The 16,990-nt window shown below is 43.4% G+C and overlaps 1 protein-coding gene across 7 annotated transcripts in view; it reads right to left on the reverse strand.

Annotated features, from left to right (window-relative positions):
- Positions 1–16,990, reverse strand: part of SYT9 (synaptotagmin 9) — a 219,527-nt gene that overhangs the window by 40,606 nt on the left and 161,931 nt on the right. For 5 of the 7 annotated variants that reach the window (XM_008265569.5, XM_089311191.1, XM_089311186.1 and 2 more), the window contains exons 4-6: positions 6,896–7,016; positions 5,253–5,424; positions 3,105–3,234 (exon numbers count right to left, since the gene is read on the reverse strand). In XM_008265569.5, coding sequence (XP_008263791.4) covers positions 3,105–3,234; positions 5,253–5,424; positions 6,896–7,016 — 423 coding nt within the window. The remainder of the gene's footprint in view (positions 1–3,104; positions 3,235–5,252; positions 5,425–6,895; positions 7,017–16,990) is intronic. The other 2 variants (XR_007910949.3, XR_016218765.1) reach the window with 1 other exon arrangement.

The raw sequence follows: 16,990 nt of genomic DNA on the forward strand, positions 1-16,990 counted from the left end.
AACCCTAAGGACATTTATTTCTCACTATTGTAACTGCTGATCACAATTTTGCAAAAAGCTGGGTTCTCAAAGTTTAAGGAATATCTCCCAGGTGACCAAAGTCCCACAGTGCTTTAGCCTCACCACAGAAGGAATGGTCCAAGCCTGCCTGCCATACTTTCCTTTCCATCAACTGTTAAACTGATACACAATTGTACAGATAAATGGGGAAAATGTGGTATTGTAATAGACATATACAAGGTTTCTATGCTCTCCTTTGTGCAACACTTGTACACACAGCTGCAGAGGACCCGGCGTACAGCACCCAGCCAAGGCTCACTCCTCTGCCAAGGTCACTGGAAAGAACTGCTTGTGCACGAATCTGGGTTCGTCTCTCAGTCCTGCATTAACATCTCATCCTTTTTTTTCCTGATACTTTATATTTTTCATGTGAATATAATATTCATACAGAGAACAGGGGCACTGTAGTTCAGAGCTACAATTACAATATAATGATGTTCCCTTCCACCTTGCCCCCTTGACTCGCTCGTTTCTTTCCTTCTTTACCCATATCATCCTATTCCTCTTCCATTTTCTGCTTCCTGAGAAGCACAGAGCTTTGATACTCTTTGACACTCTCCATTACAAATAAGAATTAAAGTTACATGGGTGCAGAAAGTTTGTTACAACTGCTCTAACTGCCATCGCTAGTGACAGGCCTGGACAGTTTAATGAGCCTATAGATGGACTCCTGTGAGAATTCTACAGGAGCTAAAGAAGTGAGCACAGTTCAGTTAGTATCAGTTCCCCAGCTGCTTTTCAAGTGCCTCGTGGGTCCAATGGGCCTCCCTTAGGGATTAATTTTGAGTCCAGGAAAGAAAGAGTCTTAGATCTATGGCCCAGGGTAGAGATAACCTTAGGGATCCGAAAATTAGGGGACTCTGGGCTCTTCTTGAATTTACCCAGAGGCCCTGATGCCAGTATCTTTCTCTGGCACCATCTCCAACAAAGGAGATGTTGCCTCATCTTCAGGCATCTGCCCTGTGTGTTTACTTCCTTCAACTAAGGGGACGCTGATGGCAGAGGAATCCCGACACCAGGAGAGGGATTCTGGTCTTGGCCTCTCGGATGTTCCCATCAGAGAGCAGAGCTTCCTGCACTGGGATAACAGAGGAATGTTCTCTGCCTGGAACCTACACACCCTCAGTCAATAACTGCTGCCTGTTTTCTGACATTCCCAATCCTGGAGGCTCAGTTCTCGGTACTCACCGTGGGCAGGAGGGAGCAAGGCTTCACAGACAAGCTCCTCTCAACACAACAGACACTGTCTCTGTCAGGCTCCGGTAGCACTCTGTATGGATGACGGTGCTTACGACTGTGCACTTAGTGACAGGTGTATGTGCCAACTTCTGTCTCTCTCGTGCTAAGTTGTACAGGGAAGGGATGCTTTCACACGCGCTTACATTTTTGTACCTATTATGGCACTCGACCCTCAGAAATGTTACTGATTGTGTGTAAATTATTTTTGAGAGTGTGGGGACCCTTGGCTGGCCATGGGCCCACATGCTAAGGCTTAGCTTGCTGACTGTTTGCAATAGTTACTGCTGTGTGGATGTTTATGGTTTCTGTTGAGCTGTGATATCGGGACCGTTTCATAACCCGAGGCTAGAGTCAAAACAACTATGGCCTTGGGGCTTCCCGTGCTTCTTTTCCCACTAACCAAGGCTGAGAAAACACCAGGTGGAAGCTTGTTGTTAGCACAGGAGTTGCCTGCTACATGACCAGGAGCTTGATTGGATGAAGGCGCGTGATCACCTTTATGGTTGGACAAGGAGTGCATGGACTGTGCGTGATCAGGCACCCGATTGGAGTGCCGCTGCATGGACTGTAGCATGGACTAAGCTTGCTTACATGCTTCTGCAATGTTATACTATATAAGCTGTTTGTGATATGGGACGGGAGCTTCCCCTTTCTTTCGGAGCTCCCCTTGCTCAAGGGTTTCTTTTTCTATCCTGTTAAAATAAAGTCTACTGAAGACTGATCAGCTGGGAGCAGTGTCGTTCCTTTGTGGGCAAGGGAGTGACAGAGAGAATGAATCAGTAAATAAGAGAGTAAGTTGATGAGTAAGATTAGTGGGGAAAGAATTAATGAGAACTGTGTGATGGGAAGCAAGACAATGAGTGGTGGGGTAAGTGGCAGAATGATGGCCAGTTGCCTCCAGGCATCCATTCTCCTTTCTAGCAAACATAACCTTTTTTGTTGTTTCACTTTTTTAGTTTTGCACATCGTCACCCAACAAAATAATTCATTTCTTACCTTCTCTTTGAAATTAGACATATCCATGTGACTGAGTTCTGTGACTGAAGTAGCAGTGTTGCATGAGACTTCTAAAAGAATACTTAATAAGGGGGTGTGTGGTCTTTTGATTGTTGCTATTTCTACCTTTTTTTTTTATGGCCTGGAAGATATGTGATGGTTGGAGCCTAGCAGCCATACTGCACAATGAGGTGACTTCAAGGGAAAAAAACCACACTGGCACAGAAAAGAAGAAAGAGAGAAATCTAGGTCTCTGTTGCTCAGACAGCCAGCTACTATAATATCCTACATTGCCTTTTGGAGGATCTTTTGTAAATAAGGGAGAGATAAATTTTCGTTTCTTCTGCTATTATTGTGTGTGTGTGTGTGTGTGTGTGTGTGTTAACATGGAGCTGAACCCGCCTGCCATCTTGCCTGAAATCACAGGTTATTGTCAGACAGTCCTACAATCCAGGCTCTGCTTTTCCAGCCTTGAGCTATTTCCAAAGTCAGGCTCAAGCCACGAATATGATGCTCCGAAACTCCGCACTCACTCAGATCCTGTAGATGCATGCCAAATGCCTACTCAAAACCACACCATGGAATGGGAGAATACTGATCTCTTAGGAGGACAATCTAAGCAAGGGGAAGTCCTTGATCAATGTTCAAAGCCATCAGTTTGGTGGGAGCATAGATGTTACCTCAGGGTGAAAGTCCTCTCAACCACAGGAGATGCCACCAGGGAAACCTGTCTATGAACACAGACCCTGGTGTCCTCACGCTTCACCAGGGAGTCATTTCCCCTCCGTACAGTGGGGGTAGTGTCTTACCTCCATGAGAGAATGCCAGTGCGCGATGGGCTTCCGAGGATAGGACAGCATTTCACTCCAGTGGTCTCTGCCCAGTCTCTCAGCCTTGTTGCCTACTTGACACACGCCGATGATCTCATTGTGACCTACACTGTGAAAATGGTCCACAATAGTTTTTGCTTAAAATTTGGGTACCTAAGAGCAACAGCTTCTCAATGAAAATGACAGCGGAACTGGGGAAGTGGTGTTTGGTTTTTACTGCTTAATTTAAAACTACAGGCCAAGCTTAACAGCCAATACGATTTGGGAGCCAATATTGTACTTTCTTAACACCGACAAGGGTTAGCTTGTTTCCAAGAATCAATCCCATGTTCAAAGAATTCCCTGATGCTTGCTGAAGATTCTAACCTCGTTCTGGAACTAGGTTGGCCTCCAAAACCATGTCATGAGAAGGAAGCCACCTGAGAGGCATTCCTCTAATAACGGCTGCTTAACTTTCCACAAGAGCCAACCAAGGACTGGTGAGGGAGTAGTTCCATGTCTGGCAGTCATGGGTCCGAGGAGGGGAGTCTCCTGGCTCTTCCTGCTTCTAGTCTCACTAAAAATACCACTGGCCTTTCTTTCCAAGGCCAGCACTGCTTCTGTGACCCGACTTGATTTCCCAAGTGTAGAATGATACTTAACCTTAACACTATTAGCCTTTCTAAAGCTTTCCCTGGATAGGTCAGCACCCTGGGCCATTTTTTTTTTTTTTTTACCTTGGCAGTTTTTGTTAAAATCCTTTGCATATGATGGGAATTAAAGCATGGAAATGATAGGTCCCATCAATGAACTCTGGGATCCAAGTGCACATACTTTCTCTCTTTTTTCTTCCTACAAAGATAAGTAATTATTCCTGTATTTGTGTGTGGGGAAGTCATGAGGAGGCAGTGGAGGGGAGGTGGGAGAAGGATATCTGAGTCTATGCTCTTTAGACTCAGATGCATGCAGAATCCCATGGATTCTGCCATGGAGTTGTCAGGCCAGATTCATGAGTTTACTGAGAATTGAATTGAGGCAGAGCTCACATAATCAGATTTGTTAATGCAGGAGACTTGGCAATAGTTTGGAAAATGCTGGCTTAGCTACTGCAATTGGTGGGCAACGTCCCCTCATGGGGTCTGACATTATTGGTGTTGTGTGTCTGCCAGAGATGGGACAAGGTCTACTGCCCAGCATGGGCTTTCACACCCATGGGCAGCCGGGCTGGACAATGGTCATGCTTCATGCAGACATCTGCTGGGAAGAACACTCAGGTCACCGAGGCTGCCTACTGACATTTCAGAGTTACGTGGGAAAATGTTTAGCTATAAATAATGTTTATAAGATTATATTAAGAATCACAATGATTTTTTTATCATCATGCCCAGACCACGTGGGAGGTTTCCAATTAAAAAGAGGCTTTGCATTTCAGTTTAATGACTGGTTTAACATGTATAATTCCCTGTTGGTACTTCCTTTGCATATTAAAATAACTGTTTTTCTAATCTGTCCTTTAAACACACAATTGGCTACAATGCAGGCTATAAATATCCCTTCAGTGCTGTATTAATTAAAAAGTCGAGCATCTTACACATTTTAATGTATGCTGTCACCCACCCTGGCTCTAGCATTTTCAAGAGAACATTTCTGTGTTTGCTTTCAGACTTAAGTGGATGGAAATGATCTTTGTTAAATATGTTGTGAGAAGGAACAACAAAGATTGAAGTTATGTATTTAGGAAGGCTGATGGTCTGGCTAAAGTAATCATTCTGCTACGTGGAGTGGGATCTTTCCCCTGAAGGGTACTCAGTGTTGCCTGACAGCAGATAAGACCTGTGGGGCCACCATTCTTTAAGCCAAGATTCCAGAAGCTATTCAGAGAGGGAAGAGGTGGGAATGAGGACACAGGAGGGAAAGAAACAAAGGGGGAGGAAAGAATGAGAGAGCTGTGAGGCAGCCAGGGAGTCTGGCTTTATGGCCTGTTTGGAATACGGTGACTCCTTGTCCATCTGCTGTCCATGCATTGCTGGTTCACTCACTGCCTGTGGCAGCCTGGGATACCAGCCAACAATCTACGGCTGCGCCCACTGGCCCTCCCTGCCCGGGGAACAGTGGCCTTGCACTGAGAAAGAGTTGCAGGTATCTCACCGGTCGTAGTCCATGACCGCTATGGACAAGTGGATTTGGTCAATGTTTTCAGGAGGGACATCAAAGACTATGGCTTCGTTGTAAACTGGATTCAGTGTGTTCCTTTTCGTCGATGTTTTCCTCTTCTTCAACCGTCTGCCGTCACACATCAGTGAGACCTTCACGTAGGGATCTGTGCAGACCACAAGAAGCGGGGGGACTGTGAGGATAAATGGGGATCCAGGCTGCAGTGATGTCACTGTGGGCGTTCATGGGCTGGGGGATGCAGAACACCTCTCCCTGCCTGTGGACTGGAATCCAAGGATTTTAATTAAGATGATAGCCAGGCAGTGACTAGAGTTGTGATAATTAAGTCATTCACTCAAGAAAAGCCCAGGACACTGTCTCCTCAAAATGCATGAAGTTTAAAAATAGTGAGAAAACATCTGTTCCCAAATGAGCCGACATTCCAGCTAGCATTCAAGACCCGCCCGACTGTGATAGGAGGAGAGCTGCCCAGGTGCTTCCAGGGCATGTGAAACAGGTCCCAAGCCCCCCAGCTCCGAGTCACCTTCGAGCACCTTCCAAAAGATTCGGGTCTTTGAGTAAAGACCTTTCTGGAATTTCTGGAATTTGACCTGCCTTTCTGGAATTTCTGAATTCCTGGGGAACATGTCTGGGGTCGATTTCCTGAGTACAGGGACCTGCAGCCCTTGGAATAGTCGGCAGTTAGGTTGCAAAGAGAGAGGCAGTTCCGTATGTCAAGGAGAGGAAGGACACAGAATTGCCGGAGGGGTGACGCTGCGGTGATGGCAGATGGGGCTCTCCTGGGCCCACCAGCACCTCACTAGCCTCCTCTCCATGTGTCCTCTTCACTTCCATGACCGTGCATGCCCTGACTGCTATGCACAGTCAAGAAGGGACTCAGAAGGCCAGGGATGGGAGGGATGGGGTGGGGTGAAGTGGAGGAAGAGCATATTGTGGCTGTTTTTATTTTTTTTTCTGCTTAGAAAACACGGGGGTACAGGATGCAGAATATATTGTATCTGATGCTGTTTGATTTCAGTGGCTGTGAGTCAGTGTGTCTTGGGTATTTTGTGGCCACATTTGGAGAGCCCCTGCAGAGGCAGTTTGTGAATCTGTATAATAGAAACTGCATATTGAGGCATTTTTAGGCTTCAGTTGGAATTTGAGTGTGCATGCTTAATTCCCTGGAAAAACCAAACTGTATTAGGAGACAGGGTTGTTTTCAATCTTCAATAACCCTGGGATGGTGATTTCTGAAGAAAGATCCAATTAGATCAGTTATGTCAGCAGGTGCAAACTATTAGGTCCATTCAGTTATGAAGACCCAAGGGAGAATGATAAAATCTAATAGTTGTAGCGTTTAAAACGTATCAGGTCATGTTCTTGAGGTTTTATATATGCTAGTGCACTTATTCTTACAACAACCCAATAAGTCAGATATTATTATACCTTCATTTTACAGATGGAATCTGGAGCCCAGAGAAGTTAAGTGACTTTCCCAAAGTCACACAGCTATTAGTGGTGGGGCTGGGATTAAACCCAAGAAGTTTGGTTCCAGAGCTAATTACTGTACTAGAAACTTGTTCAGGTACCACATTAGAACTGGATGAGGAAGACTGGATTTGAGAGTGTCCTACCTGATGCTCCTGTTATGTCCATTGCCTTTAAATTCCGTGCTTTTATAATGGTGATGGTCAGCCTGCCGGCCGTGGGAAGATAGCAGAGGGAGAACATCAACTCTCCAAGATCCACATTGTCCTGTTGAGAGAGCACAGACTAAAGTATTAGAAAGTGCAGCCCAGCAGGCGGCGGGCTCGGCTGCAGGGCAGCACAGGGAAAGGCCACGCCGCTCGGTTTGCTCCGCACAAGCACTCCTGGGGTCTCTTCCTCATAGCAGTTACATGGAGAGGAATAACCCCGTCTTCCTAAGGAGGCAGAGCCCATCTTCAGATCAAAAAACTCCGAGGGCTCCAGAGCCTCTGCCAGCAGTCACAGGCAGCCTAGCCCAGCCTCACACAGGTCCCTGGAGTCCGGAACACAGGCCCCAGAGGAGCCACCTCCACAGCCTGGACAGCCTCGGGTGTGGCTCCACTCATGTTCTACCTCAGGCCACAGAAGGGCCCCCAGGACAAAGCTGCCGCTCAGAAGACCCTGGTGGTGAGGTGCAGAGCGGCGGGCACAGCTCTGACACGCTTTGCTTGCAGTCCCACGGGGCATGGTGCCATGTTCCAAGCAGGTACCCACACTGCCTCAGGCACCTTCCTGTGCCCTCCCCTCAAGTTGGCCACAGCATTTCCAACAACCCCTGCCTACCCCAGAGCCCACGATCCCGGCACTGCAGAGCACTACACACAAGCTGGTCACACACAACCTGTATAGACCAGCACCCAGTTCCCCCAGACCCCAGAAACACCTGGTCCTCCCATGGCTCCTGATGGGACACTGCAAGATCTTCAGAATGCAGCCCAGGACCCCACACACCTGCAGCACTGGACACACCCAGGCGCCCACTCGGTTGCATACAGCTTGCATACAGGCAGAGGAGAGCAGAGGCGCAGACCCAGGCACCCCTGCTGCCTGCCCCCAGAGCCCCGCTTGCTGCAGCTCAGTCCTCCTAGGAGCCCCTAAGGAGCCCGCATTGCCCTCTGCTGGAGAAGGCATCTCCCCAGGCACTGTGCAGCCATTCAAATAGGTCAGAAGACACAACTCTCTTTTTCTCCCTTAGCCAGGGAGAGTGTTACCAGAAAGGAGAGGGAAAAAAAAAAAAAAAAAAAAAAAAAAGAAGAAGAAGAAAAAGCAAAGCCGTTGATTTAGTTTCAATTTCTGAGAGATACCTGAGGTTACTGAGCCGGTGCCAAGGTCTAATTAATACAGTGTCACACTGATAATGCTCTGGGGAGTCAGGTTCCTGCCTCCACACCCACAGCCTCCCCTCCCCTCCCCTCTCCCTTCTCCAAGGATGCTTCTATTTTTAGAAGCACAGATTCTGCTCTGGAAGGTCACCTCAGCCAACCCCTCTGCCTTGATTGCTTCCACGGAAGGGTGAGGGGAAGGGTTCTGTTTGGTCACTAAGGCAGATGGATGGCACTGTGCCTTCGCCTTCGCGCATTGCTTGCCTCCTGTAAATAAATGACTTCATCTTGCAAGCCAGGCTTTTCTGGCTCCTGAGGCCCTGAATCCCATGTCCCAGGTGGCTGTGCCTTTCCCTCTGGGGAGAGGGCAGGGGTCGGGGAGGCAGACTTCTACGGCAGTGGGGGCATCACACACACACCCAGCCGGTCTTAGATTGCTGTGGTGCTGGGTTCCCTGTGATGGGAGCAGCGGCTGTCAGTGAACAGCCAGGATCTGACCCGGCTTTGTGCTGGTGACTACCAGCAAGCTGGTAACAGCTGGCCCATAGCCCATGCACTTGCTTCTTCCTTCTTCCCTGGACCACCAATTCCTGTTCTTCCCCGAGACAGTTTTACACTGGTCCTTGCTCTCCCCTCTCACCTCATCCTCTCAGCAAATCTTGGTTAGACAAAGTTATTAGAGAAGTAACCCAAATCATACCTATGGAACCTCCTGATCAATTCTTTCAACAAGTATTTCTGGGGACCACCTGGTGCACACACTTTGTAAGGTCTGAGATGTGAAAAGGCTTATAGAACAGTCGCTGGCCCCAAGGCTGATGCGTGTAATTAAATGTAACCTGTCAGAGTACTCAAGTGCTAACTAGACAGACTTCCCCCAACATAAACCCCACTCACAAATATGTGTGTCATATGAGATAAAACAAAATCAAACCCTGGGCTTGGGGGTATATTCAGAATGTGAATCAAGGCTAAAGTCCACATTTGTACTTTCGAAATTAGCAAATTGGACAAATAGTTATCAAAGAAAAAATGCTTGGTTTGATTTGCTGGTACTTTAAAAATAACTTTTTAAAACATTTTCTAAGTTATAAAAGTAAAATGACATAAAATTCCAACATAGACTTTTTTATGTCCAACAGTTAAAATACTCCCTTTTCTTGTTTTTTATAGCCATCCATATCATTCCTTTCTCCTTAGTAACACAATGAATAATTGTACAGACTTTTTCTTTTCATTCATCCATTCATCCACCTATTCATTTACTCATTCATTCACTTACTCCTCTAACATTTGCTGTGGCTGTCGTAGCTGAATCTGCAGTGAACAAGAAACACCATCCCTTGAGGGGGATGAGCTTCTGGGATATGGAACAGGAATTCTGGGTACCGATGCAAACTCTGCTTTCTCCTCATCAGCTGATGCTGACTTGATGTCTGTCAACATTCCTTTAAACCAGTGGTTCTCAAACAGGAGCCATTTTGCTCCCTGGGAAGACATCTGACACTCTCTGGATCAACTTTTGATTGTCACAAATGGGGAGAGGGTTGTGTAACTGACATCTAGTGGGTAGAGCCCAGGGATGCTGCAAAGCACCTACAGTTCACAGGGGACTTGTTCACTACAAATAACTATCTGGTCCCAAATATCAACTGGTGCCAAAGCTGAGAAATCTGACTTACACAGAAGTGCTAAGGTTCTTAGTAAATATTTTTCTAGGATGCTGATAAAAGTAAAATACAAAGAGGTGGTGGCATATTTGGCTTCTTTTTCAGTTTGACAGGAATCAGAAATGCAGAAGTGTCACTGGCGGTTGAGGGCCCTGGAGGGTACAAGGGGAAGGAAGATGCCACACTAAGAAATGCTTCATTTGCTCCTGCTTTGTGTGGCCAAGTTCAGCCTTGTTGGAGAGGCATATTGGGAATTCACAGCAAGCATGTGTGAGTTCCCTACCTGCCAGTCCGTAAACTCTGTGATCTGTCTGCCTGCGGTGGCCTACAACAGCTGTAGTTTTTTTGTCTGACCAGCGCACTTCTGCATTCCTCTTTTTGTGTTCTCTTGGTGAACTCCTTACCAATTCCATGAGGTTCTGAAAACACAACTGCAGGAATTGAGACTGAAAAAACTCATGGATCCATCAGTGTTGTCAGGGAAGGCTAAGAAACCCAAGCAGGACCACTGAGAGTACCTCTAGGGGCAGCAAAATTGATGTTGAGAAAGAGAAATTCTTATTTTATTAGGGTTATTCACTGGAAAGATATAAGACTAAACTGTCACAAGGTTCCATGAGTATAAGTAGTACAAGAGACATAATATCACTACAAGTTAGCACTGGTAAGGTAAAGATGCATGCAATAAATTTAAATAAATAAATAAATAACAGAACAAGGAGTTATAGCTAGTAAGCCAAGAGAGGAGATAAACTGGGTACTTAAAAATGCCTAATTAATCCAAAGAATGCAGGACAAAAAGAAAAAGAGAACAAGATCAAAAAAGGGAAATCTAATAGAAAGTAAACACTTGTAGTAAGATGATATATTTAAACTAAACCATTTTGATAGATTAAATTTAAATGATATAAACCTCCAAATAAAGGCAAAATTATCTGATTCAATAAATAGCAACACCAAACCATATGTTGTTCACAAGAAATTTACTACAAATGCAAAGATAAAAATATATTAGAAGAATAAAAAAGATATGCCACACTAACACTAGAAAAAGAAATCTGGAGTGGCTATATTAATATCAGACAAAGCACAGGTCAGAACAATGAAATCAAAGAAAGTTATTTCATTAGAATTGAGGGGTAAATTCATCAAGAGTATAAAAAATTCTATGTTTATGCTCCTGATAGCACACCCTCCGAATACATGAAGCAAAAACTGGTAGAACTGTAAGAAGCAGACAAGACCACAAGAAATATCGAATCAATCTTAGTATTCATTGATAGTTGAATATATAAAAAAATGTGATATTTATACACAACACAATGTTATTCAGTCATAAAAAAGAATGAAACCCTAATGTTCGCAGTGAAATGGAATGAACTGGTAATCATTGTATTAACTGAAATAAGCCACACACAGAGAGTCAAACACTTCATATCGTCTCTGTATGTGAAAATTAAAAAATACATAAAAGTTAGAAAATTGATTACTAGAGGCTGGGAGGGGTGGTGGGGATATAGAGGAGTTGGATAAGGGGTACTAAACCACAGTGAGGTGGAAGTCATAGGCTCCAGTGTTCCATAGCTCGGTGGAGTGACTACAGTTCATAATACTGTGTCCTATACTGTATAAAGCACTGGATCAAGAGCTGATAGTCTCCAAACAGAGAGGAAGGGTAGGGATGTAGAGATGTCGCTTTCCTGGTTTGATCAGTTTACACTCTATGTTTGTTAAAGGATTGCACTGTGCCCCATCAAGATGCACAGGTAACTAACCATAGTCAGAGATTTGAATACTCAGATAAAACTAAATTAACTTGGCTTATCTAATAGTAGGCCAAGCAGCAGGAAAATACATATTCTATGTAAATGCACTCAGAACACTGAGCAAGATAGGTCATAAACCAAGTTCCATTTAGATACAAGAATATTCAAATCATGCAAAAGGTATTTTCTTATAACAGTGAAAACTAATTTCAAATAAACAGCAAAAAGAAGATACCTAGAAAATCTCCAAATATTTGGAAACTAAGTAACTAAATACTCCATAGGTCAAAGAAGAAATCAAAAGGAAAAGTAGAAAGCATTTTGAACAGAGTAAAAATGAAAACATAACATATTAAAATCTGTGGAGTGAAACTAGAGCAGTAGTTACAAGGACATCTATAGCACTACAATGCCTATGTTAGACAAGAAGAAAATCTCAAGCTGACGACCTCAGTTGCTATTCTAAAGAACCAGAAATATAACAACAAATTAAACCTAAAGCAAGAAGAAGGAAGGAAATAATAACTATTAGATAAAATAAAGGTATATATTTTAAACACTAGACTGAACACTGAAAAAGCTAAGTATATTTAGGCCAGTACCATTGCTCACTTGGCTAATCCTCCACCTGTGGCACTGGTACCCCAGGTTCTAGTCCTGGTTGGGGTACCAGGTTCTGACCCGGATGCTCCTCTTCCAGTCCAGCTCTCTGCTGTGGCCTGGGGAAGGCAGTGGAGGATGGCCCAAGTGCTTGGGCGCCTGCACCCACATGGAAGACCAGGAGGAAGCTCCTGGCTTCGGATCAGCGCAGCGCCCCAGCCATAGCGGCCATTTGGGGGTGAACCAACGGAAGGAAGACCTTTCTCTCTGTCTCTCTCTCTCAATGTCTAACTCTGTCTGTCAAAAAAACAAAAAAAACAAAAAAAAACACAACAAACTAAGTATATTTAATAAGCTATTATTAGGTAAAATGGAATAATAAAAATTGCTCAATCCAAAAGAAAATAGGAAAAACAAGAAAAGTACACTTGGAACAAAGAGAAAAGATAGATTTAAATATCCTCATATTGATAATTAAATGTATATACCTAATAACTTTAATTAAAAGGATAGAAACTGTCAGGTTAGATAACAGAGCAAGGCTGAACTATATACTGTCTACAAGAAACCCACTTAAAATATCATGAAGATATATTTAAAAAGGATGAAAAAATTAGGGCATGTAAACACTCATAAAAAAAAGGTGGACTGACTATATTAATATCAAAGATATTTCAAAAATGCAGGAGTAGCATTGTGATGCAGTGGGTTAAGCCGCTGCTAGCAATGCCAACATCCTGTATCTGAGTACCAATTCAAGCCCTGGTTGCTCTGCTTCTGATCCAGCTCCCTCCTAATGTGCCTGAGAAAACAGCAGCAGGTGGCCCACGTGCTTGAGCCCCTGCCACCTACGTGGGAGATAGGGATGGAATTGCTGGCTCCTGGCTCCAAGGCAGGCCCAGTGCCAGCTGCTATGGCCACTGGGGAGTCAATCAGCAGACAAAAACTGCTCGCTGTCTCTCTGTCTCTGCCTCTCTCTGTCAGTCTGCCTCACAAGTAAATGAATCTTTAAACAGTGTTTAAAAAAAAAAAGATATTTCCCAGGAAGAAGGCGCTATTTCATTGATAAAAGGGCAAATCTCCAAGAGGGGCAAATAATCATAAATACATCTAATAATGCATTTTCAAAACACATCAAACAAATCATATAGAAATTAAGAAGAGAAATACGCAAATATACAAGTAGAATGAGAGATTTAAACACTGTTTTGCCAGTAATAAAGAGGCAAGCTGAAAAGATTAACATAATGAATCAACTCACTGATATTTACTCCACCCATCAATACTCCATCTTATGACTGCAAAATGCACATTTTTATACTGAACACTCACCAAAATAAGTCATATTCTGGGCATAAAGAATCTCATTAAATTCATGAGCACAGAAATCAAAACAAAGTATGTTCTTTGATGAGAACAAAATTAAACCAGAATTTAATCATAGACATCTGGAAAATACCCAAATATTTAGAAACTAAAAAATTTCTAAATTTCCCACAGGTCAAGTAGAAAGGAATTGCCATTAATGTACATTTCTCAATATATAAGAGAAGGAATTGGGCTATATGAGAGAACAATTCAGTTTTGCAAATGTTAAATGTGAGATGTGTATTAGACATCCAAATGGGGTTGTTGAGTAGCCATCTAGTTATGTAAGTTATCTTTTAGGGGAAAGATCCAGATCGGAGATACAAATTACGAACTCCTAGGAGGAAAAATAAGAGAATGCAATCACAGAGAATAACATAGTTCAGCTATAAATGAACAATGATATTAGCATGAATAATTATCTCCACAAATGCATAACTATTTTGAGAAATGGGAGAGGAAAGTATAGTGTATATGGTGTATATGGGTGTGCATTTAGGGAATTTTGGAGCTAAATCCTTATCTTCCACAATAAAATTAAATAGAAATCTAAAAATTATAATAAATTCAAACCAAGCATTTTTATTTTACACATTAATGCATATTTTACTTTGTTTCTAAAAATCTTGTTAAATTTGACTTAAAATTATACATATTTCAGGGTAGGTGATTTTTTTTAAAAAATTTATATATTTGTTTGAAAATTAGAGTTACAGAGAGAGAGAGAAAAACACACAAAGAGAGGTCTTCCTACTGCTAGTTTACTTCCTAGATGGCTGCAAAGGCTGGGGCTGGGCCAGGCCAAAGCCAGGAACCAGGAGCTTCTTCCAGGCTTCTCACATGGATGGCAGTGGCAAAACACTTAGGCCATCTTCTGCTCCTTTCCCCAGGTCATCAGCAGGAACCTGGATTGGAAGTGGAGCAGCTAGGACAAAATTGGTGTGCATATGGAATGGTGGCATTTCCTGCAGCATAATAATGCCAGCCCCATATATAATACTTGCATTTTGATAAATGAATTTATTAAATTTATTATGTAATGGCCAATCAGAGTAAATAGATTTATCTCTTCAAATGTTTCACGTTCCTTTATGTTGAAAACATTAAAAATGTTATCTTCTAGTTTTTGTTAATAGAGAAAAATATATATGTCTATATATAATATATTAATATTACCTATAGTTACCCTACTGTGCAACAGGTTGATTAAAGTGTACTAAGTTACAGTTAGAGAGGAGCAAGAAGTTCTGGAGGCATACCTTAAAAGAAACAGGTAAAGTAGTTAAAAGTACTTTTTAAGAATGGGAAATGAGGTTATGAACAGAAACATAAAGATGATCTCATTTGTATTTAAAAGCACATGAAGCCTATACACAGAGTGCAAATGAATGAAGCAGAGTTCAAGTTTGGTGTCTCATCTAGCCACTCCCCAACCTTAGATAAGCTACCTAAGTTCTCAGTTTCTCAATTCTTCGTTCTCATTTCTTCATTTGGAAAATGGTTTTAGTATGTACAGGACATGGTTGATAAAAAGGAAAAGATTAAAGAAGAAAGCACATCTGTACAGTACACACTGAACAGAGGGAGCTATGATCACTATTGCACTGGACTATCTGCTTTCTCTCTCGTCAGTGCTGGGGCTCAGGAGACCACGGCTAGAGGGCGGCATGGTGGCGTGTGGAGTGCTTTGAAATGAAGGGCCCTGGAAGGGCCTCCGAAGAAAAGTCTCCTGACTTTCTCCTGCTCAGGTTTCCCTTGCTTCCCTCTCCTCCCCCAAGGCGGGCCATAGAAACTAGAACTGCTTTTTGCCAAGGTGCATCATAGAAACTAGAACTCCTCTGCCCCCAAACCAGCCATAAGATCTAGAAATATGACTTTCATTTTCCCCTACCTTTCCTTGTACGAGCAAGTCACAGAGAAATTCTCAGACCTACTGTAACCGATCGTGGGTCACAGCACCCTCATTCCAGAGGGGTCCTGCCACATACCCAAGAGAAAGGAATGTCACACAGAGAGATCAAAAAGAGGAAGCACAGACAGGCCTCGCTGAGTTTCTCTATTCAGTCTGCTGTCATGAGACCATTCTCTTTTGTCCTGTCGCATTTCTGCATGGCTATCCATTCTTTATTGAACCTAAGCATAAAAATAGTGTCCTCTGACTCTTTGGGTCTTCATTTCTGAAGGCCCCGATGCCACATGAAATGTTCATTAAATAAATGTGTATTTTTTTCCCTGTTAATCTACCTTTGTCAATTTTTGTTTTAGACTTAGCCAAGAACTCTACAGAGGTGGAGGGAACTTTTCTTCTGTGCACTCCTCATGGGGAAGACCCACTTACCTACTCTCTGTCAACAGAGCTTGCATTGGGTCAGGCATTTGGCCTAGTGGTTGAGATGCCACTTGGGATGTGATGATGTGATGCCCACATCCCATATTGGAGTGTCTGGATTTGAGCCCTGGCTGCACTCCTAATTCCTGATTTCTGCTAATACACACCCTGGGAAGCAGCAGGTGACGGTTCAAGTACCTGGGTCCCTGCTACTCACTGGGAGACCCAGAGGAAATTTCCAGCTCGCAGCTTTCACCCAGCCTAACCCTGGCTTTTCTCCCTCTGCCTTTCTCAAATAAATAAAATATTTCCTGTGTCAATGAATTGTGATGCACAAATGAAGGAGGGGTGGTCCTTGGGTATATATTGCACCCACAGTAGACTGGCTTCTGGAAGCCTTTGGATCTAATGTCTGGTGAGCCACAGGCTATGGGACATCTGGTCTCCCAGTCCCACCCCCGCCCCCAGGTTCCCCAGCACTACTGTCTCAGTGAGAAATCCTGTTATGACACAGCTTCTTTCAAAAATAAAAGCCCTTCTTAGATAAGGCAGCAAGAAATCATTCATTTGATACCTGGAGAGGAAATTCTAATTCCAACATTTCTTTTTTTCCTTAATCCTCACCTGTAATAATTACACGGATGGTCCAAACCTGGTTCACCTGGAAGCTGTTCATGATCTGATCATCCTATTTTCTCAAAACTCCATGTGTATTCTTGATACTTTCCCCAGACATGACAAAACTGGCAAAACCCTTCTTCAATCACGGATCCTACCAATAATTAACATGCACTGTTAAAGTAACTGTTGGTTGCACTTTATTTATAGATATTAACATGATTAATTTCATTGGAAGAATGCCTGAGGGATGACACTCTCTGAGCTGGTGCTGGGGTATGAGTGAGCCCCACAGTCCCCACAGGTTCGTGGGAGTGGGGTGTAGGGCCAGTCTACTTCTTTTCTCTTATTTCTCCCGCAAGTCATTTTAGGGCTAATTCCATAGGACCAACCCCACTTTAGAAATTGTTTTCTTTCACCAATGACGTATTCAGCTAGGAATGGACAAGATAATAACATCGCCTTTGTGTAAAGTTTTCTATGGCCAACAAAAAATATCACTTTCTAATCTGATCTTACCCAGCTCCTT

Source organism: Oryctolagus cuniculus, chromosome 1 (genome assembly GCF_051225735.1).
Source record: "Oryctolagus cuniculus isolate XC-2025 breed Fujian yellow rabbit chromosome 1, ASM5122573v1, whole genome shotgun sequence".
Lineage (NCBI taxonomy): Eukaryota > Metazoa > Chordata > Mammalia > Lagomorpha > Leporidae > Oryctolagus > Oryctolagus cuniculus.